The sequence below is a fragment of the Solenopsis invicta genome, chromosome 8 (assembly GCF_016802725.1).
Source record: "Solenopsis invicta isolate M01_SB chromosome 8, UNIL_Sinv_3.0, whole genome shotgun sequence".
Lineage (NCBI taxonomy): Eukaryota > Metazoa > Arthropoda > Insecta > Hymenoptera > Formicidae > Solenopsis > Solenopsis invicta.
In genome coordinates, this window is record NC_052671.1 from 15,683,999 (window position 1) to 15,708,716 (window position 24,718).

At 29.4% G+C, this 24,718-nt stretch overlaps 2 protein-coding genes across 4 annotated transcripts in view; one reads left to right on the forward strand and one right to left on the reverse strand.

Annotated features, from left to right (window-relative positions):
* Positions 1-13,661, forward strand: part of LOC105197170 (nuclear pore complex protein Nup88) — a 97,667-nt gene extending 84,006 nt beyond the window's left edge. The window contains exons 3-13 of the mRNA XM_011163414.3: positions 3,831-3,944; positions 4,350-4,536; positions 5,155-5,255; positions 5,428-5,620; positions 9,399-9,559; positions 9,771-9,847; positions 10,142-10,386; positions 10,915-11,025; positions 11,334-11,560; positions 11,711-11,959; positions 13,302-13,661. Of these exons, the coding sequence (XP_011161716.1) occupies positions 3,831-3,944; positions 4,350-4,536; positions 5,155-5,255; positions 5,428-5,620; positions 9,399-9,559; positions 9,771-9,847; positions 10,142-10,386; positions 10,915-11,025; positions 11,334-11,560; positions 11,711-11,959; positions 13,302-13,383 (1,747 nt within the window). The 3' untranslated portion in view covers positions 13,384-13,661. The remainder of the gene's footprint in view (positions 1-3,830; positions 3,945-4,349; positions 4,537-5,154; positions 5,256-5,427; positions 5,621-9,398; positions 9,560-9,770; positions 9,848-10,141; positions 10,387-10,914; positions 11,026-11,333; positions 11,561-11,710; positions 11,960-13,301) is intronic.
* A 1,280-nt stretch (positions 13,662-14,941) lies between these two features.
* The window catches only part of LOC105197169 (FK506-binding protein 15), a 264,070-nt gene continuing 254,293 nt past the window's right edge, over positions 14,942-24,718 (reverse strand). For 2 of the 3 annotated variants that reach the window (XM_039452428.1, XM_011163413.3), the window contains 8 exons: positions 21,998-22,033; positions 21,745-21,924; positions 21,486-21,677; positions 20,299-20,515; positions 18,436-18,671; positions 18,199-18,333; positions 17,642-17,848; positions 14,942-17,551 (listed from right to left, as the gene is read on the reverse strand). In XM_039452428.1, coding sequence (XP_039308362.1) covers positions 17,480-17,551; positions 17,642-17,848; positions 18,199-18,333; positions 18,436-18,671; positions 20,299-20,515; positions 21,486-21,677; positions 21,745-21,924; positions 21,998-22,033 — 1,275 coding nt within the window. In that variant the 3' untranslated portion in view covers positions 14,942-17,479. The remainder of the gene's footprint in view (positions 17,552-17,641; positions 17,849-18,198; positions 18,334-18,435; positions 18,672-20,298; positions 20,516-21,485; positions 21,678-21,744; positions 21,925-21,997; positions 22,034-24,718) is intronic. The other variant, XM_039452429.1, reaches the window with a different exon arrangement.

Below are 24,718 nucleotides of genomic sequence, written 5' to 3' on the forward strand. Positions count from 1 at the left end.
TTTTGAAGAGAGCATATCATAAATTTCCATTTTCTGATCATTTATTTTAAATGAAATAGTATTGCTATCTAAGATCCTAATATTGCGTATTATTCATGAGGGATAGTGTTATAAATATAAAAATATGTAAAATCACATCAATATCTTATTTTTTCCCATTGCATTAGTAGCATTTACTAAAAAGTCTCAAATTAAAATTTGAATAAAGATGATAGAAGGAAAAGAATTTTTAAAAATTCATACCGGTTTCTTAAATATTTTTGATTAAGGTAAAAGAGAAATTTTTATATTATTTTTATATTATTTTTCTTATTAGTATCTTTGTCGCGTTAAAATGAAATAATTGATTAAATAAATCAAGAAATTAATTTATTTTTATCCTAATCGATATTTACTCCAAAATTTCATTAACTGATAATACGCGCGGATTTAATGTAGCCGATAAAACTTTAAACTGGTGTATGTTTAAAGTTAATTGAACGTTTTTTTGCATTTTAAAGCTCAAAATTCGAGAAATAAGATTAACTGTAACTTAAAATTATATAAGGTTGTGAAAAACGTTTATTATAAATTAAAAATGAGATAAGTCTATATGTGGTCATAACAGGATCTTTGCGCTGAAATAATGTTTTTTATATAATTTTACATATAATTTGTTATAAATTTTTCATAACTATATCGCTATTTGAAGATTTGGCGTGTAATTAAACAAAAAATATCCAAGTCTACTGGACCTCCGAATACTTAGGCTAAACAATGATATATACAGAATATAGCTTTATTAAAGCTTTATTGAAGAAGAGATATCGAAGCAATATGCGAAGCGTAAATCTGAGATCAATAAAAACGTTTAATAAAGCACGAATTCCTTATCACGAGCGTGGCCAGATTCGGGCCACTGCCAACGCGATTTACCGGAAATTTTTCGACGAAAACAAAAGAATGAAAGGCCACGCGGCTGCTCGAATCTAATTAAGAAATTCTTACACGGCAGTGCCGCGCATTCTGCCACACCCTCATGTCCCGACCTCACCTCTGTCTATCTCTCTCTTTCTCGTCCTGGGCACGTCTAGAAAAATTAAAAATAATTTTCCTACGTAAATGTATTAACCCCAGTGGCGGTGGACGGGCTTTTTGCGCTGCGCTTTTCTCGCAATTTGTACAAAGAACGGTACGGACCTGACTTCAAAGTGGATCTTACACGGTGTCGTATCATTTTATTCCAGGAACTTCCCTGCGTATTACTCGTTATTGCGTTTAAGTCACTGCCGCTTCCGCCACGGCCGTCGCTCGTCCGCTCTTATTTAAGATTCCGAGACGAATTTCGTAACTTTCTTCCGTAAATGGGCGAATTAAATAGTAACGTTCACGTAGAGCGCAAACGATTACGAGCTCTGCATATTAGGATTATAACTAAACAAAGCGTAGTTGTCTCCCGAAGAAAGACTGGACGACCACTTAATCGAGAAAATCATTCAGATAGAAACTACAGCATATCAAGAATAATTTAGAGATTTATTAACATTCTAAAATCTTTTATAACAAAATCTTTGCAAACCGTATAATTTATATAAAAAATGGTCCGAAAACATCCTTTAAGAATGAAGTGAAAAATCGAGTTATGTAAATAGTGTTGTGCTTAGATAATTTAAAATTATCTATATAAGGATATCTATTAAAGATATCTATAGTGTTAAGGTGATGCTAAAGTTGTCCTTTTTTACCGACCAAACGTTAATTTTCGGGCAAGTCGTTCTTCTAATTGCATTTACAGATTTAAAAATCCTTTTCCACAATTAAAGTATAGACAGTAATGTATATAGCGTCCATTATTCATTACTGTTTATACTTTAATTGTGGAAAAGGATTTTTAAATCTGTAAATGCAATTAGAAGAACGGCTTGCCCAAAAATTAACGTTTTGTTGGTAAAAAAGGACGACTTTAGCATCCCCTTAAAAATAGGCAGCAAAAATTAATGTAATGTAATGGAAGCAAATTTCAAATAGATACATTAAAAACATCTAATGTTGTTAAAAAGTGCATTAACTTTCATGCACATACTTTTGAGATATAAGTATGTATGTAAATGTGTTCAATTTAATGTACTTATGTAACTTAAAAATACATTGAATTTTATGACATTTTAACAGTTTATATAAAGATACATATAAAGATAAGATAAATGTATCTAAAAAATGGTTATTTAATTTCAATTTATTTAAATAAAAAATAAAATTATATATGGTTTTAATCCACATATTTTTTAGATCGCTATTAAGCCTAACTATTTAAAATGTAGAAATATAATAATGTGTTCATATTTTTATTTCTAAATCTTTATTTCTTAAAAACAAAAGTTTTAAACACAAGTAATTTAATCTGACAGAAGTATTTCTTTTTAGATTTGAATCAAGAGACAAATAAAAATCAAAGTTCAAGAATAAAAGAAATATACATATAACTTACATTATATAATGACTAACAAAATTTCTTGTAAAAGTTTTTGAATTTATATTAGGACAATTTTTATATTGCACCACTACTAATCTATACAATTTTGGCTGCATTCCGATATACACTGTCTAAAAATCTATTCACGTTACATACATATATATAGACACGTATGTATAAGTTTTTAATATCTACTAGCAGTGAATTCAAAACGTATTATCATTTTGAAAAATTTTCTTGGAAAAACGTGGAGGTTGAAACTAGGAATAATACTTCAATCTTATTTATTTACATTATCTTATGTTAGATAATTTGAGAAAGGTAACACTCCTTTCATTTTAAGATAAAGATAATATACGTTATAATAATCTATGTAAAGATAAGGTGAAATTATTTCTTTACCTTGATGATTTTGTATAGATAACAGCAAACACCGTATATAAAGACGAAAAAAATGAAATCTATCCAAGATTCGAACATATTACCTCGGAGTCAAATAATCATTGTTATCTTCACGCGGATAAATCTGTAAGCTTGACTCTTGGTTTGTTGGTCATCGGTCGGAAGGCGCCGACAAACGGGAGATAAGCGCGACTGGCGTTCGCCCCCGCTTCTCCCATCTTTTCTTTCTTGGCAATAAATCCCGGGGAAAAACCTATCTGGATTTTCCGCTCGTCCTTCCCAACGTTCAACCTAAAAATTCATTAGATTATAAAGCCATTAATGCTCATCCGCGCGGCCGAACGCGCCTCTCCTTGCTTAGGCGCGAGTCCAGTTTGGATCGATGTCTCATATTCATAGAACTATATCCACGTTCCTTTTGTTTTAGCGAACTGTAATTAGTGTCTATTTTTTTTATAATTTTTGAAAATTATTTATAGGAAAATAACGTATTATGGTTGTGCATTACACATTACAAATATACAAAATTTAATTTTCTTATAGCTTTATTATTGATATATCAGTATTTAGTTGAAATGAGCGAGTGTTGTGTAATGTAATCAAGAGATTGGAGATATCATACGCGTATTTGATATTTTTTATTTGATATTGTTTCAAATTTTAATTGTAACCTAACCTAACTTATGTGAATAAATTTACATTAAACTACACACTGATAGAGAAAAGTTATCAGTTTATATAAAGCAACTTAAAATACTACTAAAGTTCAAGAATTTTATATATTAAAATTAAATACATAAATAATATTTGAACTGAAAAAATTTAATCAAGTTGAAAAATTTAGTCAAGTTATCAACTTTTCTTTTCAAGTAATTAGTAAAGCATTCATATATAATTTGCGAAGCAAACTAATTGAAGTGAATATTACGTTTCACTGAGTATTTCGTCTCGTTATCTTATTATTTTCTGATTACAGAAACTATAATTTTGGCGACTTTGAAGCAACCACGGAGATTCAACGAGCGCGATGGCATCCAGGTTCTACGAACGACTCTCATCTGTTGGTTTTGACATCTGAAAATTCTTTTCGGTAATTAGGAGGAAGCATGCAATCATTGGAATATTATTCAACTGAAACGTCTTTATTTAACATAATTACAATTTATTAATACGAATTATCGAATCTTATTCAGTCAATACACGCACCCGCTGTAACACACTTTAAGACAAAAATATCTCACCTTTCAAGCGCAGAAAGAACATCTCCCCTCGATTATAGTTATTATAATTACAGAAAACTACGAAAAACTTCGGGAAAACAGTGTTAACATAACTTGAACTCGCGTTCTTTAGCTCTTCCTTGCATTAGACGGGGGCTTAAAAGTACAGACAACATTTATGCAAAACTAAACTTCAAGGGCTTTACGCGGCACGCCAAAGCGTCTTTAAAAATGTCGTCGGATTGACCTTAAGCTGGGCTTAATTTCACCCGCAGTTTATATGAGTGCGAATTGGGCAATGCACCAAGACTCGTAAAATGCTGGAAGGTCGGCCGCGTGCCATCGAGCTCGCCCTCGAAGATTCCGGACTTTACGTCTCTCGGCGAAACTGCAGTGGACTTTGATTTCGCCACTCCTACCCTGAGAAAACCGGAAATGTTCACCGATAAAAGCCCTGACAAGGTACTTAGGAAAAACTTCGTATTAAATTTAATAACATATGTCCCAAACGGTTCACTGACATTTTTATATTAATTTAACACAATATAAATATGTTAAAAAATAATATTATGTAAATATTGTATAAAAAATTAACCCCAAAAATATAACACTTTTTAATACAATTTGAAGAATTGTAGAAGCATATTTCTTCAGTAAAATTAACATTTATAATATGTTAACACATATTTTATTCATTTATTTTAGGATTTACGTGTCGAAACTATGTTATTTCTATATTAATTGTTCATTTGATCATAAATTGTTTTGATACTAAGAAATGCTGAATATTAATAACTTTAACTTTAAATATTCAAATAATATAATCACGTTATATGAAATTAATACTCAGGTGTATTAAAAATTTAGCACAAAGATTTTAATAAGAATAATTTTAAATTAACTTAACTAAATGAATATAAGGAAAAATTTTTTTTCTCAATCTTTTGACAAAATTGAATCATCGCCAATGTTAAAATTGGAGAGATTTATACTTTTAAAATGTATTATTATATTCTTGATATTCCTAATTTATTATTATATCGTACTAATATCAATGTTACTATATACATATTCTTTTAGATAAAGGAAACGGTAGACTGGAATCAGATCGAATGGCCGATCTTAGTGCTGCGTGGAAACGGCGAAGTATTGATCGTTCGTGGGAATGTTTTATTGGAGAAGTACGAACAAATATAATATTTTTATAAATCAAAATAAATTAACCCACCTTATCTTGTCTAATTTTTAGAGCATGAGCTTACGCTATTGACGATTTCATTGACGACAATTGTTTACACTTGTGCTAACAATAACGTCTCTTTTCCTATTTGATAGTGATGTTAATTGTTACAGCTATGAAAATCCAGTGGTATTGGGTTCACTGTCCATGTATCCGTCGACCGATGATAATTACGGGATAGATTCATGCTCTATCATGTGCCTGCAAACTACCCCGCCGATAGTGATCATCGCCATGTGCACCGGAAAGATTTATCACGCGATACTGCTGCGCGAAATATTGGACAACGACGATGATGACAGAAAGGTATGATATACAATAAATATTCTAGAATTGTATATATTACATATGTCGTGATATCACGCGAAATTTTATGGCTATTCTCAGATCATCGGCCAAGGACGTATAGAAAAAACAGTTTTACTAAAGTATATAAAAAAACTAATACAGATTTCAAAATATAATTTAAACATAATTTTGGGATATTAAAATAATTATTTGAGCGTAGAACGCTTAAACATGATAATAAATGCTGTTTTGATTCTCTAGTAATCAGTTTGAATATTCTAAGTAATTATTTTGATGGTTCAACAAAATTTTTTTAGGATTATATTTTATTCAGCTTTAGCGAATTTTTTCCATGCGAAACAAATTTACAGAAATAGTTATTTACAAAGGTATATCGACATACTTCATTTGACTATTCGATTTATGTATTGTCATTCCGTAATATTAGGTTGACATTAATTCTTATGAATAATTTCTGATGAGTAAAATAAAATTTATAAGGGATCTTCTTATCATTATATGAAAAATTAAGTTAATAAGTCAGTCAATGTACAAAACCTTTATTATTGCTTTGCTATTGTGCTATCTACCATTCCTGAGCGCGCAAATTCTAGGCGTTACAATTGGTCAACTTTAATTATTTATAATTTAAAAAGTATTTTAATTTTGACCCTTTTGTATTAGGATTTTTGACTTACAAGCAAACTTACCCAAGCGTTACACTCTGATTTTGATGAGCTTTGAATATGTTGTATTCTTGGTCAAAATAAGAGACACGTATTTTTTTATACAGGTCATATGCACTTTTGGAGAGTGAAACATCCCTTTGAACAAAATTGGTTTTTTTCTTTCGAAGCATATATCGTCAAAACTGTAAGAGATACAGAAACATGTTTTAAATGAAAGTTGAATGGCTTGAAAAGTACTTTATAAAAGTGATTAAAAAAATTTTTATTTTAATATTTTTTTAATACTTTTCCCCACATATCCATTTTTTTTTCAAAATTTTTGTTTTTTTTTATACGCAAAATAAAGCTTATTTTATTACAAATTCAACAATATAAGATGAAGTTATGTTCCGACATTCCCAAAATAATTAAAAACTTTTCTATACGCATGGTACGCGCACCCGTTCGTGCGCTACGGAAGTGTTCCTTTTCGATTTTGACGATCCTTTAATGTGTTGTACAGATAAAAATATAGGACACGTATTTTTATATACGGACCCATATGACTGTTAAGAGGGTAAAACACGCTCTTGAAATAAATCGATTTTTTTAATTTCTGAGGTAATACCGTTGAAACGATAAAAGATATAAAAAAAAGTTTCAAATAAAAGTTTTATGGATTTTTATATACTTTATAACAGTTTGCTCAGATTTTTCGAAAATGTCATTTTTCTCGAAATCCTCCTCCTCTTCATTAAGATACGCTAAAATTATAATTGACGACGTAAAAACCGTTACATTTATAACGGCAAACGCTCATTTAAATTATGCTAAACTCAAAAAACTTCTTGTTTGTTCTTAAATATATCTTTGTTATTTCATATAAATTTAACTTATAAATAAAATAATAAATTATTTGATGATCTGATTATTTTATTATTTAAAGTAATCTAATTTAAAAAATTATGATATTCTAATTTAATACAAATAACATTTTTCAAAATTAACTTTTAATTTAACTTAATTTAATTTTAACGCAACTTTAACTCAATTAGGTTTTTATTCATTTTTAGCATAACTAAATTAATTTTAGAAAATAAAACGTAGGAAGTGTGAGTCAAACGCGGTAATTAGTGCGTCAATAATAACATGTACAGTCGTGAGCTAAAAGGTTGCAACACATTTTCTTCGATGGTTAGATGGTTCTATGCCTAATTGGTTGGATCCACAGGTAAGAACCAATGACGTTCGCCGTTCGATAAGCTAGTCTACATTTCAAAAACAATCGAAGAAAATGTGTTGCAACCTTTTAGCTCAACTGTACAATATATTTACGATTTAGTACATCGAAATGTATACATTAATAAATCGGACGCGTTTCGACTTTCTTTGAAGTCAATCTTAACGATAATTTTAAATTAACAAAATCATATATCCTAATAATTGTGTAACGTGATGGTCGCGTTGAACGAAAGAGAAACGTCTAATATTCAGCATAAGTTGTCTCCGACTCGAGAGCGAGGAATTGACACGCCGTGTAGTCGCTTCTATATGTTCAAAAATTCTAAGCGAATTTTCACATAATTATCCATCAATGTTGACCACCAAGATGGATTTATGAGCGATCATGCCGTAATCTGTGGTAGATAGTGAATATGAATCTTCGGAAGTTATAAAATAAAAATTCAGACAATTCACCAGCACTATCAATTCAAACCATTTTGTAAGTTGACGTCACATCGTAATAAATTAACACAGATTTTTTTGTTTTTATAAAAAAAGACGTTATTAAGTCGGAATTAATAAAACACAATAAATATAATAAATAGAGTGGTCCGATGTTTCTTCGTCAAACGCACGAACACAAATGAATTCGCAATAATAACCGATGTGTATCAAGAGAGGTTACAACCTGTCTAAGATCGCCGAGTAGGCATGGTCGAGAAAGTCCGTGTCTGTTTGTAAATTCAGACTCTCTCTGGGATTTAATATGTAGCATCTCTAAAGTGAGCCATTTGAAAATATTCTTTTCAACATCAAGAACTTGAGTATTGCCCCAATCAAAATCATGACCGTAATGCAATTTATGGTCAGTAATAACAGAATTAGTTGTCGTGTTTCTACGAATATGTTGGCGGTGTTCTGAGATTCTCGTGTTTAATTGTCTCCCCATCTGACCCACATAGGAAGCATCGCAGTCATTGCACAATGTTTTATACACGATGTTCTCTTTGGAGGTATCCTGGAGAGGATCTTTATGGACTTTGATAAAAGTGCCGAGTTTGTTGAGACTGTAAAATGCCAATCCAGAGTCAATATTATTTGTGATGCCCCTGAATTTATTAGACACTGAATCAATAAAGGGAATCGTAAACCAATTTTTTGTTTGTTGAGATTCAGAATTATTAGTGAAATTATCCTGTTGGGTATTTCGATTACGGATCAGACTTTTTGATCTTGTTTTTATAGTTTTGAAAATAAAATCTAACGGATAGTCATTACTCAAAAGAATATTCACTACTGACTCTAGATTTTTTTGATGAAATTCAGGATGCGACAAAAAGAAGGCTCTATCAACCATGCCCATGATAACACCTCTCTTTTGTGAGAACGGATGCTGAGACAAAAAATTCAGATATCTTTCTGAAAATGTAGGTTTGTGAAACCAGTCAAATTTAATCTTATTGTCAGAAATTAAAATTGTAGTGTCTAAAAAATTAATTTTGTCACCGCCGACTTCGATAGTGAATTTTAACCTTGGATGAATCGCGTTGAAATGATTCAATAAAGTATCAATGTACGGTGGTGGCACCGCTGTGACAATGTCGTCTACGTATCGGTAATAAAAAGCTACAGGAAAATCGATTGTCTCGAGCACCTCACTCTCCAAATCCTGCGTAACTAAGTCGGCAATGATAGGCGATAGCGGAGAACCCATAGGAGTCCCGAAATTTTGTTTGTAGTATTGATTGACAAATTAAAAAAAAAGTTGAGTCAAGAACAAAGGCTTTATAAATTAATTTTATAAGCCGTTAACTTTAATTTAATTTAGTTAAATACTGTATTAATTTCTCCCCAATCCTGAATACTTAAAAAAAGCGATATATAATATCTTCTTTTTTCGCCAGACTTGGTCACAATATGGTTCAAACTACAGTCTTCATACACCGGACGATGCACTTTACGTCTACGAGTGTGTCGAACTAGAACTGGGTCTTCTCTTTACGGATGAAGATAAAAAATATAATTGTCCCATTCATCTTCATTGCGACAAGGGCAACAAATCGAGGTACTAGTCGAAAACTTGCACATGTGTGTTTTAGAACTAGAATGTTTTAGAGCTATATCATAACTTCTTTCGCTGCAAATCAAAACTTGATTGATCATCAATAAAAAATCGATTTATTTTTTTCACAATGATAAACACGATATTTCCAAAGCAATTCGCATTTGATTATATAATTTAACAAAATTGATTTATTTAGGCTTATTTGTTTTAGATATTTTTGCTCTCACAATGCTGGGATTCATATGGTGAGTTTGCCGATGGTTTCTCAATTGGAAGAGTTTATTTATGGCAAGTATATTTATGTTATTAAGAAAAAATCATGTAGAAAGAAAGTTAGTAAATACTTGTTACTCTGCGAATTTTATTGTAAAACTGTAAACATATTTTTGCGTGTACGAACTTGGATACGTAAATTTTTTTCTTCTGTATATATATATATATAAAATAATAAATCAACAATCAATTTCTTGTCAAAAATAAAAGTAAAAATTAAAATAAAAGAATGAAATAAAAATATTGAAATGAGTAATTTTCCTTTTACGTCTTGAAATTGCTTTCCGTCTAACAAACTTTTTTTTTTAGATAACGATGGGAATTATTTACCATCTTTATTAAATCAATCAATTCTACAATATCTATTTTCTACGAGAACCAAGCACACGAATGTAGATGAAGCTACGCCGATACTCGGTTTTGGTCTTCTCCAAGAACCCTGTGTTCTAATTGCATTGCTACACACAGGCGTTGTCATCGATCTTTCAGTTATAGATCTTTATTATCTTCCAAGGATCGAGCAACTAGAACCCATCACGAATACTATGAAAAGGGTGATTATAAATAAAAGAAATGACATTTGAGTTCCCAAAGAAAGTTACTATCTGTTATTCTTTCACAATCATAAACTCTACAAGTTAATCTCTTATTAAACTTTATATGCACGATACCTACTAGAAATTGGTCTGAGATTTCGAATGAGAGAGAATTAGTCAATCGTATTTATACATACAATTCTGCCAACTGACCAATACGATTGGCCCTTCGACCAATACGATTCCTCCTTCATTCGAAATTTCGAATCAATTTCTGGTATCGTGGACAAGGCTTTAAAACAAAACTTTGTATGAGATGACGGTCGATCTCAGGAGTCTATACAAATGTACAGTTTTCATACAGAGTCAGGCGTCATTCAAAATGCTCTAAATATTATTATATTGTACTATAGTACCATTCGAGTATCAATGCTTTCATGAGATTTCTAAAGATTTTTTTATGATATATATTTTTCATGCGATTTTTTCGAGATGAGGTAAAAATGTTGAAGGCGTAACAAAAATGTATTGTTGATTTTTTTTAAGGTAAACAAGGAACCATTCGACGTATACATTAAGAAATTACTGAGACGCGAGGTATCGCAACCAATAACTAAGATAGGATCTCACTCGATGTCCTTAAGCGAATCCTTAGAGGTAGACCTAAATACTAATACATTATATAATATATTATACTAATGCAGTAAAATTGATATAATTTAAGTAATTGTTAATCTTTTCCACTCAAAGATTGTTACAAATATCTAATAATTTTTATGTACAAAAATTGAATAAAATATTAGGGTTATTAAGATTTAATCACTTATACAATCTCCAGTAGACGACTGTTTAAGAAAAAAATGTTAAAATAATAAAATTTTAAAACAATAAATCACAAATTAATTGATATTTGTTAGATCTAATTTTCATATAGATTTGATTATATCATTTTTTTTATATTTCAGTTGTTATATCATGCCACGAATATCTTTCGTACTCAGCATTTCGTTCGACATGATAAAGTCCGGGAAGAAATTAGTAAAAAAGTTCGCGCTTTAAAAGCTTTGAAAAGCCATCTGTTAAAAGAACTCGATACTTTGATGGAGACGAAAAAAGAATTGCGACAAACCGCCGAGCGTTTAGCCGAACGATATGAAGATATTAATGATAAACAGAAAGAATTGGCACGTAGGTGAGTATTATTATTAAATTACTTTACAGATTCAGAACAATTTTACAGATTTCGTATAATTCAAATTATGTTAAGTAAATAAAGATACAATTCTTTCTTAAGCACTGTTGTAAAAATAGAAAAATTAAAATTCGAATAAACTGTTTTCAGAGCAGAGGAAGTTCTAAGATTGGTAAATTACAAAGAACCCTCAATGACGTCTTTCGAGCGAGCAGAGGCAGAAGAATTGAAGAAAATGGATATAAAGATACACGATATGCAGATCCGACTTGAACAACTCAAGAAAAAGTCTGCGCAACAAACTGTACATGCAAACGGTATTGAATCCAATGAGAAGAGGAAAGAAATTGTTTTCACACGCAACCAAGAAGAAGCAGCAAAAGAGAATCTTCATCAGATGTATGTATAATTTTAAACCTATAATTCGAATCTCTAATTTTACAAAAATAGGTTGATGGAAATCGTAAAGTTAGTATATTATTATTATTATATCATACCCTTGTTTTAAAAGTAACAAAACTAAAAAGAAACGTGATTTTCTAGTTGTGGATGAGTTAGATAAACATTGAAAATGTGCAAATTTCAAAGCGTAGTGGGATCGAATCGGATCATTAATAATATGTTTAAAATAAAATATAATCATAATATGGATTCTAGACCGTAATTTGTATAAAACAAATTAAAAAGAAAAAGACCATAACGATCATAACAAGATCTTGGTGAAATAATAATACACGTGTGATTTTTTTTCAATACTGAAATAATAATACACGTGTGATTTTTACATACAGTTTCCAATTTATTCTGCGCGCCATTACTTTCGATTTCAAATATAGCTCTTTGAATGAACAGTATTATGACAGAATTAAATGGAAAATTAATTTAATATTACTGATATTAACTAGCATCTCTAAAATTTTCTCCACTTCGGAAAAAGTAAAAAATCTGTTGTGAAAAATATTACTTTAGCGAGAAAGTAACGGCGCGCAGTTTAAAAAAATCATATATTAAATAAAATCGAATTAGAAAATTTTTATGTCGAATGGAATCGAATTTCAATTTTAGTGTAAATTAAATTAAAAGCAAATTTTTTCAGACTTATGTTACATATTTTGGACATAATAGTATTTTTAACGACGTTGAAATTTTTTTTAACAAAAATATTTTACTGCATAGTTTTGAAAAAATGTATCAATCATTAAAAAATGCTGTGTTAAGTGCTAAAACATTTATATTGAATATCAGATAAAGAATATGCAGGTTTTATAACCAGAAAAGTAATGACGACCGAAATCAAACTGTTAAAGATTTGAGATTTTTGAACTATACAAATTCAAATCTGTTTGATTCGAAAATATATTCGAATCAAAACTGTGATACGATTCGATTTTTAATTCAAACAATTCGCATATCTCTAATTACCTTATAAGGCCTATAATCAATAATTTTCTGTCAAGTTAAAAAAATTGTTTTCCTTTTTTGAGAAATATATTTTTGTTATCATTTTGCATTCTTGCTTTAAAAATGATAAAATTCAAAAAATGTAATTTTCGAGTTTTTATTATGTGTTAGGTAAACATTACTCTATAGTCACTCTATAATCAATAATTTTCTATTAAGTTGAATAATAGTTTTTCCCTTTTCTGAAAAACTTTTTTGTATCACTTTTGAAAGCAAGGGTGCAATATGTTAATTGCTTTTCTAATATACTTTATTCTAATATATTTTATTTCTTTTACAGGGCGAAAAATATAAAGAATTTAGTAGATCACGTAAAACAGATTAAAGCAGAAATTAGTCTTTCATATATTAGCAAACAGTAATAGCAAATCTTATCTAAATTAGTAATTTTATATTCCATTTTACAAACTTGTGTATAATAAAAGACAAATTTTATTTGTTAAATTTTTTGTGGTCCTATACCTTTAAGATTTCTAATTAATGTACAAGTTACTTAATCTTTTTATATTTAATTACTTTATCAAGATGAATCTGCCAAGATAAAACATGCCTATGTATATGATGTATGTATATTACAATATGTATGATGTATGTGTATGATATAACTAAAAGATTTTAATAAAAATATTTTCTTTATTAAGTCTTAGATGTACAAAATGTTTCTCCATTTGACGAGAAATTATTAAAAATAATACGATGTTTTAGATATGTACACATTAAGGGTATACGTATTACGTGTAATTAAGGAAATGCTTAACCTAGGACCGAACTTTCTCGATATCGCAGTGGTCTAGATCTCGAAAAAGGTGGCCAAAAATGCAAAAAATGAAAGTCATAATTATGAATTTAGTATCATAGAATTTTGTAGAGGAATCACTACTGCATATTATTCCAAAGGGAAAGTAATGGTTCTTTTATATTTGCGGTGCTACATTAGTTCAAAGTGACCGTTCTCAGAACACGTGAATCACACTGAGCGCGTTCGAAATATTCGACGTTCTTCAAGTGTGTATAACTTTTTATTGAAGTGTCTTTTCTGAATTCTGTTTGATGGAAAGTATTAACGAAGATATGTAGAATATTTACGTATATTGATTTTTTTTATGAATGTATACGCTGCATAAATAAAAATCATGTCAAAGTCCTATCTATACAATTACTTCTCTTATAAAAACTTTTACCGTAAATCATCGAAAAAGTTATCACGCCACGAGAAACTGTAAAGGTGTCGCATTGAGCATATAGCTTAAGATGTTTTCTAATGAAATTTTGAAAAAAAATTCTGCCCCTGTCGTTGTAAGGCCATTCTGAATACAACGATGTCAAGCCAGCTGTTAAGTTAGGATTCGACGCACAGGTAGAAGGGTCGGGGACTACCTGTCTTTGAAAAATAAATAGTAAACGTCGACTTTTCATTGCTAAAATAATTTAAATAAATAAATAAATATATATATATATATATATATATATATACCGGGTGTCTTATTTTAAGGTATCGTTGACTTTTCATAAATTTTTACAATTAATCATTTTTACAATTAATCATTCAAATAACACTCCTCAAAAATATTAAATTGTATAAATAATTTTTCTTATTTCACTCATTAAATAATGCTTATTCTGAAAAAAATCTGTTTATATTTAATACTGCATTATGTTTGTATTTTATGTCTGGATCGCGTATTGATAAAGTGGTCTGCAGTCAACGGGAACTTTTCGAGATTGTACGAAATGATTGGCATTCAAACTTTCATATGCAGCTTTTATTAGTGGAACAACATTTTGCTGCAAAAATGAAACGTTTTATCATTCATTTCGATGATCGAAAAAAGGTTAAGGATGTGTTGTCCAAACTTCAACCGAGATGGAAACAATATCATAGAATAATAAAACGTTTCCTTAAATATCATTAACAGTGGCTTTTTTTTCTATGGCTATTAACGTACGTACTTCGAAATATTCTCTTAATATTGTTGACCTTGAAATTTAATATAGGAATATGTCACTTTTAATTAAAATTTTTCAAGAAAACTTAAAGTAAGATTTAAAATTCTTTACAATAATTCGATTATGTACTCCAGCATGTTTGTACAACAAATGAAAAACCTGCAGATTCGTGTATGGTTACAACGAGTACAGCAAGATCGAAATCCGCGGAGTCAAAAAAAACGTGGTCGACCATCTATGAAGTTCGAGGAAGCAAGTAATCGAACCAAGAAAAGAGCCACTGATTTACATAAATCATAAAGCACATTGGAATTATTGTTGGCTATTGAAATGAGCCTTCGTTCTTCTGGAGCCAGTAGTCTAGTGCTACCAGTATCATAAAAGAAATTATAATGTCATCAACGCGAGCTGAGAAATACAGAACAGCATTAAAATTTGCAACTTCCCGTATTACTAAAATGTCTGACGATTCTGCGCTTTCCGATGTCATTGAAGGAAAATTATCCAAAAATCAGTACTTATTAGAAAATCAATGAAAAAACAAAACGCTCTTATATATCCTGCTTATGAAAAAATTTTAGAAGCCAAAGTTAGGAGCAGCATCAAAACAATTTAATAACCTTGATTTAGTAAAACATAAAGAAATTGACGTTTCTAATTTGCGTTACGGATTATCAACGTTACACACATGGATCCATTTTTTTAAGAACTTGCTCCTTAGATATAAACATGACAGTAAGAAATGGCAAGCGCGATCAACAGAAAGGAAAAATGCAATCGAGAATCGGAAATTCAGAAGAAATTTAAAACACAGCTAAGTCTTCTTGTGGATCGTTCAAAACCAGATTACGGTAACACGACGGACGATGGCAATATGGCTCGTCATTTTTTCGAACATTCATTAGTATCTGTTACAATCCTAGGATGGGACAAAGATTTCATTAATCGATTTCACGTTATCTTGCAGGTCATGTCAAGTGGATACAATGTAAACATTGAAAAATTTCAAAAGTATTGTTTTGTTACTGCGGAAATGTGTGTGGCCAAGTTTCCTTAGTATTACATGTCCACGACAGTTCACAAAGTTTTAATACATGGAGCTCAAATAATTCAATCAGTATTGCCAATCGGGCAATTATTCGAATATGCCCAGGAAGCCAAAAATAAGGACATAAAAAAATATCGTGAAGGATTTTTCAAAAAAATTCACGCAAAAACACAGTGACAAATGTGTTTTACTGGCTTCTGCTATCTTTAGATCCGCTAATTACGAGCATGAGACAAATGATCACTAAAAAAAGTAAAAAGTTGTCATTGGAGGCCTTAGAGCTTCTACTTTTCCCTGATGAGTCTGACAATCCTGTAGAAACTTGCGATAATTATGATTCCGATTTTGATTTCGAAGATGATAATGGTTTCGATAGTGCTTGCGGCTGATTTCTTTAAATGTTTTTAAATTTTTTTTTTCTTTTTAATCTCTTTTATAAATCTTTTCTTTAAATATTTTTAACCGTTTTAATCTTTTTTTAAAATCTTGATAATTATTTTCTTAATTATATTTCATTATAACTGTTACTCTGTGAAAATTTGAAATAAAAATCAACCATACATACACTTCTTAATTTCTCAATTGTAACCTCATAATCGTAATTAGCCATCGTGAATACCCTTGTACCCCAATTTATATAAGATTCCAAATAATTTTTAATAGTGTTCGTCCATATTAAATCCGCCATTTTGAATTTTGAAATTTTTATATTAAATTCGTTATCAGCGACTTCAAAAATCCTTATATATTTTTTTTTCGTTTAAATCTAAAATCTCTATTTTTGGCCAACATTTTGAGATCTAGACAATTGTGCGTCAGTATTAAAATTTTTTTCGAGCGAGAGTCGAACGGCACGCGCGCAGGGCGAAAAATAAGGGACTAGAGCTAATGCCAGATGAGCAGACTAGCGCTCTTTATCCAACGCACTCATGGATATTATCTATTCTTGTTCTTCAATTTCAGTGCCATTTAACGCAAGATCTGGCATATACTGTTTAACACAATTATTGCTCTGTTTATCACTGTTTATCTCCTCTAAACTAAACATATACGCCTAACACGATATTTTTTTTTTTTTTTGTTAGGCCTTTGATCGCAATTCCATAAACTCAGGCTTGTTCCTAAATGTTTTACAATTGGGAAGAGTGTCTTGTTTTGAACGTACGAGTTACAGATTTTCAATAACATAGGCATTAGAATGTCAGATGACAATTGCACTAGCCAAAAATAAGTGAATTTTTCTTCCGATTTTTTCATAAAATCTGTTCTTGCTTGGTATATTTTTGGGCCTATTTTTATTGTGTAAAAGGCTTTTGTGATATAAAAGTCAATTCGAAGAAAATATAAATATGTCGGCAATTCTTGATGGTTGAGCATCCCCTTAATACTAAATATAAGAAATATTTTATTACTTTTTGTAACCTGAATTAATAATAAATTAGAAAAATCGATCAATGTTGGAATCAATCACTATCGCCATCATCAATGTCCTCAGGAGGAACAGGTGGTGGTTCATTTTCAAATATAGGCATAATCTAAAATGATAAATAAGGCATTAAAAATTTATTTTCATAGAAACATGCGTATAAACACTTTTAGAAAAATATGAATGTAAAGATTATCACCGTAGTAGATCGTGAAGTTTCGGTGCATTTTATCGAAAGATTATTATTACTATATAGGTTTAATGATGGCTTCTCGATATGTTTCTCAATTGTTGGTTCCTCAACTTGATGATCAGCAGCTTTGATAATTGTGGTATTCACATCTTTAGTTGCTTTAGATTCTGTATCTTCGTCAGAATCTTCATACAGTACTTGTAAAGTGATATGCTAAACACAAATTTTAGATTATAAACATAATAAAATTTGCTATACGTATTACTCATTTATTAAAATTTGCTATACATATCATTCATTTATTACATCAATGACATAACAGTTTTCCAGTGAATGTTTTAAATAATAAAAATCATGTAATATCAGTTTTAAATTTTGATATACTATTTGGTCTAATAATTGTAGCAGAATAAAAATATCATTAGCTTTTCATTTAGTGCATTGAATTCTCTTAAAATCTTGGAATTCTTTTAGAATAGCTCTTTTTTTGTAAACACAAAAATAATTTTTAAATTATGTTAAATAAGTAACAAATAAGTGATAGTAAATAAATAATCTTTTACCTTTATTGTATTTGCAATGGTTGATTTTACATAATCAAAGGATAGTTCAGAACGTGATTCATCCGCAAGTTTTTCTGATAATGTATGGTATGTTTTATTCATTATTTGCTTAATTTCTTTGTTCTTCTTCTCAACCTATAGAATACAACAAATAATACAAGTTCATAAAAAATAATATATTGAGAATACGAAAATTATAAGTTGCTTAATAATAAGATTTAGAAATATGATCATCACATCTTTCTGTCTGGAAGATGTTGCGTCAGCTTGTAGAACGTGCTGTGTATGACACTGAGAAAGTGTATTTTCTAGACTAGTATTTTCTTCTTTACACCGTGCAATTGTATTTTTAGCTATTTCTAAGGCTTCTTTAGTTTTCTTCAACTCATTATTTGTATCGGTTAATCTTGCTTCCAATTCTTGAAGTTTCTTGCCCAGATTTTCATTAACTTGTAACAGTGATTCTTTTTCTTCTGTAATAATATAGTAAGATAATTCAATAATTATTATAACACATAAATTATATTCTAATATTATACTATTAAATATTATTTTAATATTTGTTATAAATATTTTTTATAAATAAGAAAGTCACCAAAACCGGCATATCATTTTGTTTGTACACAATATTTCATAAATAAAATAATTAAAAATAATACTTGAAAACATAAATACAAACTAGAAAGTCCTCTATCAAATAGCAGTTTTTATAGTGCTATTTTGTATTTTGTTATAATACAGTTAAGTAAAAATAAACCTTTTTTGATATTCAAATAAACAAAATGTTTCCCTAATAGATTTTTAGTTGCGGAAAACAAATCAAAGTTGGCTATCATGTCATTATTTTGAAAAAATGGCATTAGAGGTAAAAAATGATGATTTCTAGTTTCACTACATTGTAGCACCGGCACTAACTCTTTTCAAATTTTGTTAATGCCATGCGAAAGTATTAACCTTTAGCTTTAACATGCATTTGTGCCATTTGAATTTGATTCTTCATTTTCGAGATACAGCTAAAATAAGGAATATTAATCGTGTGCTCAATATTAATATCATGTCCAGCATTATTTTCTTGCAATAAGTATGAAGAATTATTTCCAGAGTATTTTTCATTGCTAAAAACAATTCCGTTAATTTTTGGCTAACACATCATAATTAACCAGTTCACTGGTAATGAATCATATATAAGCGAAAAAAGTATCATAACTAATAATGACTCATAAATGAGCACCATATGATGTAACAGCCAAATTTAGTTTACGGATTTCTGATTAATAATGAAAAATATTTCGGAAATGACTATTTGCACTCATTGCAAAATAATGCTGGATGTTTTTATATTATGTTGTATTAAACAACAAAGTTTATAAAATCAAAAAGTTAGAATTGAAGCATAAAATTGCTATAAAACGTAAAGTGGAGAAGTGCATCAGTATATTTCTCTGTGAGAACAGAAATAAGTCTGGTAACCTTGCCTATGATAACATTAATTTTCAATGTTGCGTCCACATGTAGTCAAAGAAGTAATGCTTTTTTTATCGATTTAAATACCTTACTTTTATTATGTTATTCTGCAGGTTTACTATTTTTATCAAGTAAACTTTCTTTTCGGTCAAGTGACAACGTCAACTCGAACATAGCGCAACCAGATCTATTGGCTGTTCTTTTGAATAAGTGTACCGCTTTACGCTGTTATATTAATTTTATGTTTCAAATCGCACAACTGCACTATGAAGAAAATATGAAAGGAAAAGTATAAATAAAGCAATTTTAGAAAAAAAATTATTAACATGTATAATAATTTAATATTATTAATAATCTAGTACTCACTATTGTTTAAGCTTACATAATTTGCATGAGAAAACTATGAAAATTTTATTCGTGCTTTTCAAGAATTCGTTTTTCAAGTAGGTTTCATGTAGAAAAAAGCCATAAAAGTATGAACTATGGATTTTTATTTCTTCAATTATCTAAGCAGATCATGTTTTTATCAGTATTAATATAGAACACCGTTTAGGTTTTAAGTAAAGATGCTATTTTGAAAGGACTATACCAGTATTGGCGACTCTAATACAATATATTATCTCAGATAATTATCACCTTTTGATCTTTTTAAATCATTTTCTAAGAAACTTATTTTGATCTGTGCCTCACGAATTTTCTCATCGGGCATATCGTTGTCAGCATTTTTTGATAATTGATTATCCTTTGTTCCTGCTTGAGATGCATTAAGAGCTAAGAGCATTTTCCAAGAAGCATCCAAAGTTGCTTTATCACTTGTAGGAGTTGTCGCATTTTGAAGTTCAAGTATATGGAACTACACGTAACAATTTAAAAATCAACACGTTCCTCTTTTGCTACAAAAATGACATAACTCAAAAAAGCAAAGTTTTCCAGTTTGAATGTTTTAAATCAGGATTTCGGCCGATTTTCAGCTTAGCTCTGCTTAGAGTTATTTCTCTTTTTCACCATTCCGCATGCAGTCCAAATGCTGATAGGCAATCAAACTGTTCGCGCGTTGATGAGAGAACAACATTAGGTGGAATCAAGCTGAAAATTGGCTGAAATCGTTGCGTGCCACGAGCCATGTTTTAAATCATTAATATTTTGTAATATTATTTTTAAGGCTCCTGACTCCTCAGCCGAGAACTCCGCGTTGACGGTAACGACATTCCGTCGCGGACAAAATTAGAACTAATACACGTGAAACGTGACAGATTGACGATGAGATGTCGTGCATGACATTTTGTTATTATGTGTTTCATTGTGAAAATATGACTTGTCTCGTATTTACCAAATTCGTAAAAATGGATCGCGAGTAAAGTTTCTTTGAATTTTATACATAAAAGTAAATTTTTCATTCCTTTCAATAGCTATCCGTGTGTTTTCCTGTCTAAATAGGCGTCACTTTATGTGTTTTTTTTACAACTATTTACTGACAGGCGAAAAAAGGATAGTCGTGACCGACATTTAGAAGTGTTTTATAGCCATCTGATTAGTCTGTTTTATCCAAATTGGCTTCATTTACAAATGGCATGTTTGACAAAATTACGTGTCTTTTCACGCAATTTCTCGCTTCTGACGTCACGACTTCAATATGGCCGCAGCGAGTACTCAAGAGCCTTAAATGCAATATTAGTGTAACAATTTGCTTTACTGATCGCAAAGGAATAAAAATATCAGCTCTTCAATCACATATTGAAAATCTTTTTTTGCAAAAATAATTTTTAAGTTATGTCTGCTGCAGCAAATAAGCGATATTACTAATCCCTTACTTATATGCATACCTTATCTAATAATTTTTGGATATTATCAGATATTTTGGACATTCCCATTCGTATTTCTGCGTTTGCTATTCTCGTCTCTGATAGCAGCATATTCATTCCGGGATCCAAAGTTGCCGGTATTGTACGATTTACAGTCTGCGTTACGGGATACATCTGATTGTCCATCGTTACATAATGTCCCTGTAATTTTGACTATCTTTTACAATCATACACATCAATAAATTTCAATTAGATGTAAAGGATACATATTAAATCATACAGTAAAATATGATGGAGTCCATTGTGGCGTTAATGGAGATGCAGCAATTAGAGGCTTACAAGTACTAGAATCTGTATAAGGCACTTCAGTTTTAGATTCCACAGTTTTCTGAAGGGCCTTTCTTTCCAATGATTCATGGGACAAATTCTTCTTTTGCGAAATTCCTTCTGATTGTTCGATCTAATGGAGTACGCAACATTTTAGCAAAATATAAATTTTATTTCAATGGAGAAATTTGCAAAATGTGACTAACCCTCTTGTGACGAGAAGATTTATGAGGTACATCATCCTGCAAAACGATACTGCTTCCTTCAGATTAAACCAATAATACCATAAATTTTATTCGTCATTTTATGAAGTTTACAGAGTATTCACTCAAACTTTGTAAAAAAACTTCCTAAGAATTTCCAGATATTCTAAGAATTATATTCCAGATACGATTAAAGAATTTTAATATTATTTTATTATAATGTCTTTTAATGTTTTCTAATCGTATAAAGAAAAACCATTTATGTTTTGAATTCTCAAATTTTAGAAAGTACTAAAAAAAAACAATATAAATTAAAAGCATATAATAATCTATTCGCAATAACACAAACCACTTTATTGGAATTTGGAAGGTGATTGAACAATTTTTTTTAAAACGCTATATTATCTTCTACTGTTATTAAATTATTTTATATGTATGAATGTATAAATGTACATATATAAAATCTTACGAATTACACGAGAATATGCCATATTTATTAGTAATAAATTTTGCAATAAGAAAAATTATAAAAAAACATATTAAAAAAAAAAATATTTAAATTAAAAGAAAATTTCCTTAAGAACCAATAAGATTCTATGAAAATCCATGATTTTAAGGATAAAACATAAAATACTTAAAAATTCCAAGTTTTTCCCGATAATAAATATTCTGATATTAGTATACAGAAATAACAATATCAAGAAAAAAGAGAATTGTATCTGACCCTGTGATTAACAATTAAAAAATAAAGTAGACAAAGCTTAAACGATTATGTGTTGAATCAAATGAATATATTGAATATCTTTACACATTACGAACAGCGTTCTGACTTTAATGTTTGGTTTATTTTATTTTTTAATTGATTAACAATATCAAATATTATTATCAAAACTAATATATTCTATTTAACAATCATTGTTGCATAAAATTATAATCTTGCTTATACATAACAATTACTAATTTTACTTATACAATACTGAACAAAATAAATCATGCACTCTTCAACAAATTGAACTTGTAAGTGTAACTATTTTTTTAACGAGTACAAACAGATTGTTAGATACAGGAAAATCAAAGCATTTCAAAGTATTTAAAGAAAATATGAAATAATAACAAAAAAATATATAGCTTGATATTGTTATATTTTGCACTAGACAAGATAAATCATATACTATTAGAAGTAATAGCACAAACCTACTAAAGTTTGTTATAAGAGTATGAATAATCATTTCTAATGTATTTTCTGTTGAATACAAATTTATCATCTAAAGTTTAGATTCTAAACTTAGCTATTATGTCACAATTTTGAAAAAAATTAAGTCAAACAAGTAAAAACAAAGATTTTTAGAATTTTAAAAGTCCAGCATCGGCATCAAATTTATTCCAAATTTGTTAATGCCATATAAAAGTATCAACTTTTAACTTTAACATGGATTTATCCTATTTTGATTTGATTTTTTGTTTTCGAGATACAGCTAAAATAAGAGATACTGATCATATGTGCATGATAACATAATTTATGTAATTTACAATATCTTTGACGTGTCAGATTTTTTTCAATAAGGAACAATTAAAATTCCAAAAAACTAATTTTGATGGGCATATTCATATTGATCGCACGCGATCAGTGTTCCTCATTTTAGTTGCATCAAACGAAAAATAGATATGGCACAAAATGCAAGTTCAAGCTAAAAGTTGATACTTTCGCATGGCACTAACAAAATTTGGAAAAAAAGTGATGCCAGCACTATGACACAAAGACCCTGGAAGTTATCGTTTTTTACTTTTCGGATTTCGTTTTTGTCAAAATTATGTGTAGCCAACTTCAGACAATGAATTCAGTGGGTGAAAATACATTAGAAATGACTATTCACGCTCTTTATAATAAACTTTTGTGAGCCTGTACTATTACTTCTAAAAGTGTATGTCTAGTACAAAATAATATCAAAAAATGAATTTTTTATTAAAAAATTAAGTACAATTTTTATTTTAATTTATTATTACATATTTTTTTATTTAGATATTTTGAAATACTTTTTCTTATATCTAATACTCTGTTTGCTTATTAAAGAAAATTAATAAATTCAATTAAGGTACTTGAGCCGAGTAAGGCCCAGTACTAAATAAGGTCCACTTTTAAATTTACCATTTAAAAACCCACTTTGTTTGAAATATATGCTTAAAAGATATGCCATAGGAAGTAGATAAAGACTAAATAGGAAATTAATACCAGTGGCAACATATTTATTCAGTGCAATAAAAGCTTGTAATAAAGTGGGTAAATCAGTCGTTTTTCTAAAAATGTGTTGTAAATTTAATAAGTATAGATTATTTTATAGTTTATTACAACATATTATAATATTATTAAACTTTCTAACTATAGGAAAAAACAAATATGTATATCAATTTTTTGGAATAAATATACTTTTTTATAAATAATGTATTAATAAATAAGACCCACTTGTACATTTATTGTTATAGCCATTGTCATTTGTTTATTATGTATGTGACTTGCAACAGTGAATAACGATTTTCAATGATACTAACTTTCCATAAGCTAAAATTGCACTAAAATAGCCAGAATTTCTTAAAGTTAAAATATTAATTATAGAAAAAATTAAAAATAATTGTGATGTTTTACTAATAATATAGATCTTAAAGAATTTCGTATTTGTGATTAATAATCATTTTAACAGTAAGTTGGAAAATAATATTTAATTCCTT